General features: G+C 32.6%; 1 protein-coding gene across 1 annotated transcript; it reads left to right on the top strand.

Annotated features, from left to right (window-relative positions):
- Window positions 1–734: 734 nt before the first annotated feature.
- LOC146918937 (uncharacterized) lies at window positions 735–1,303 on the top strand. Its single transcript, XM_085712181.1, has one exon. The coding sequence runs from the start codon at window positions 860–862 to the stop codon at window positions 1,178–1,180; it is 321 nt and encodes a 106-aa protein (XP_085568307.1). The 5' UTR covers window positions 735–859; the 3' UTR covers window positions 1,181–1,303.
- Window positions 1,304–1,789: the final 486 nt, after the last annotated feature.

Genomic DNA, 1,789 nt, shown 5'->3' with positions numbered 1-1,789 from the left:
GATTAATCACAATGGTCCCTCAATATATCGAAATTTTAAAATTGTCTTTGATTGTAGACTTCGTTTATCAAGATAGTCCCTGACAATAAAATGTTTCGTTAATATTGGCATATTAGTCCTACAATATACTTACTTTTTATCGTATTAGTCTTTATAAGTACTTAATGTAATATCAGTCCCGGTATGAAAAGATCTATGAGTATTGAAGGATTATTTTAGCGTCAACGACTATTTTGACTAACAAGGTGTATAATCAGGGACTATTTCGGAATTTCGATAAATTGAAAGATTATTTGTGACTACTTGTTACACCTTCAGAGGAGACCAGAGTGACTATTTCCCCAATTAATATTCTTAAAAATTGGTTGATGTTTGTTATAATCAGAAACTAAAAATAGTATATTTGTTATTCCTTATAAAAACGACAGAGTAGTAGTATTTGACAACAATTTGGGCATTCCATGGTAAGGAGGGCCATAAAGAAGGCCCCCCTCCAACATGCCTCGTCTTATTATCCATAGCCCCCACGTACCTTAGAACATGGACGAAATTATTACACTCTTCCCTACTTACATTTTTGCATAATTGCACCATAAAAGCTCTTGTTGAACAACAAACACTTGCTTGTGCTTGAAGGAACAACTAACAACACAATCAATCCCAAATTAGAAAACTCAGCAACATACCAGATATAAATAAACCCTTCTTTGTCATCACTCATCATTGTCCTTGAATCCAACCAAAATAACCAACACGTGGGTTGCAATATTCTGTCCTTCTTCTTCATCCAATGTTCTATTTCTCATCCTTAAAAAAACTACAAACTTAGATAAGATACCAACGGCTTTTTTCATTCGATATGGAAATCGAATCAGCAAAGTGCGAGTGCTGCGGCTTAAAAGAGGATTGCACTCAAGACTACATCAGTGAAGTGAAGTCAAAATTTGATGGAAAATGGTTATGTGGGTTGTGTTCAGAAGCTGTTAGAGATGAAGCTATTAGAGGGAAAAAGACATTTGCAATGGAAGAAGCAATAAAAGCTCACATGTCGTTCTGTCGTAAGATTAAATCAAATCCTGCAGTTTGTGTTGCTGATGGTATGAGACAGATACTTAGGAGAAGGTCAACAGAGTTGTCTTCATCAAACAAACACAGTACGAGGTCAACTTCAACTTCCTAAGTGGGTGGTGAATAAAAAACAGAGGAGATTGGAAAGGTTGGAATAGGACACACCATCACTCCGTTTTTGGTATGGTTGAAATAAATGTTTAATTACCTTTTTTGTGGCTATGCTTTTTCATTTTGTCTTCTTGTATGTATATTTACTAGTATTTCCACCCGTGCAACGCACAGGCAAACAATCTCTTCGATATATTTATCATTTGTTACTGTTATGACACAAACTTACAATATGTTATAGTAATAATAACATTTATTGTCGATGTGTTAAAATCACAAATATTGCACAACCAAACATTCGGATATATCGATTACAAAATGACACTCAATTGAAAAGAGGTGTAGCAACACCTCACTATCAATGGTAGCTTTAACATCTACTTTGTGGCTCCATATGTAACTATAAAGTAAATTAAAAGAAATAATAATAATAATAATAATAATAATAATAATAATAATAATAATAATAATAATAATAATAATAATAATAATAATAATAATAATAACTAGATCGTATACCCGTGCTGCCGCACGGGTCATAAATATAATGAAAAAATATGTGAAGCAATAATCTTTAACATAAAAATATCGAATAATAAGTACATAAAAG

Source organism: Medicago sativa, chromosome 5 (assembly GCF_051527215.1).
Source record: "Medicago sativa cultivar Bolivia chromosome 5, Bolivia_mono, whole genome shotgun sequence".
Taxonomy (NCBI): Eukaryota; Viridiplantae; Streptophyta; class Magnoliopsida; order Fabales; family Fabaceae; genus Medicago; species Medicago sativa.
The sequence above is the reverse complement of the archived record's forward strand: the minus strand, read 5'-3'. Positions and strand labels throughout refer to the sequence as shown.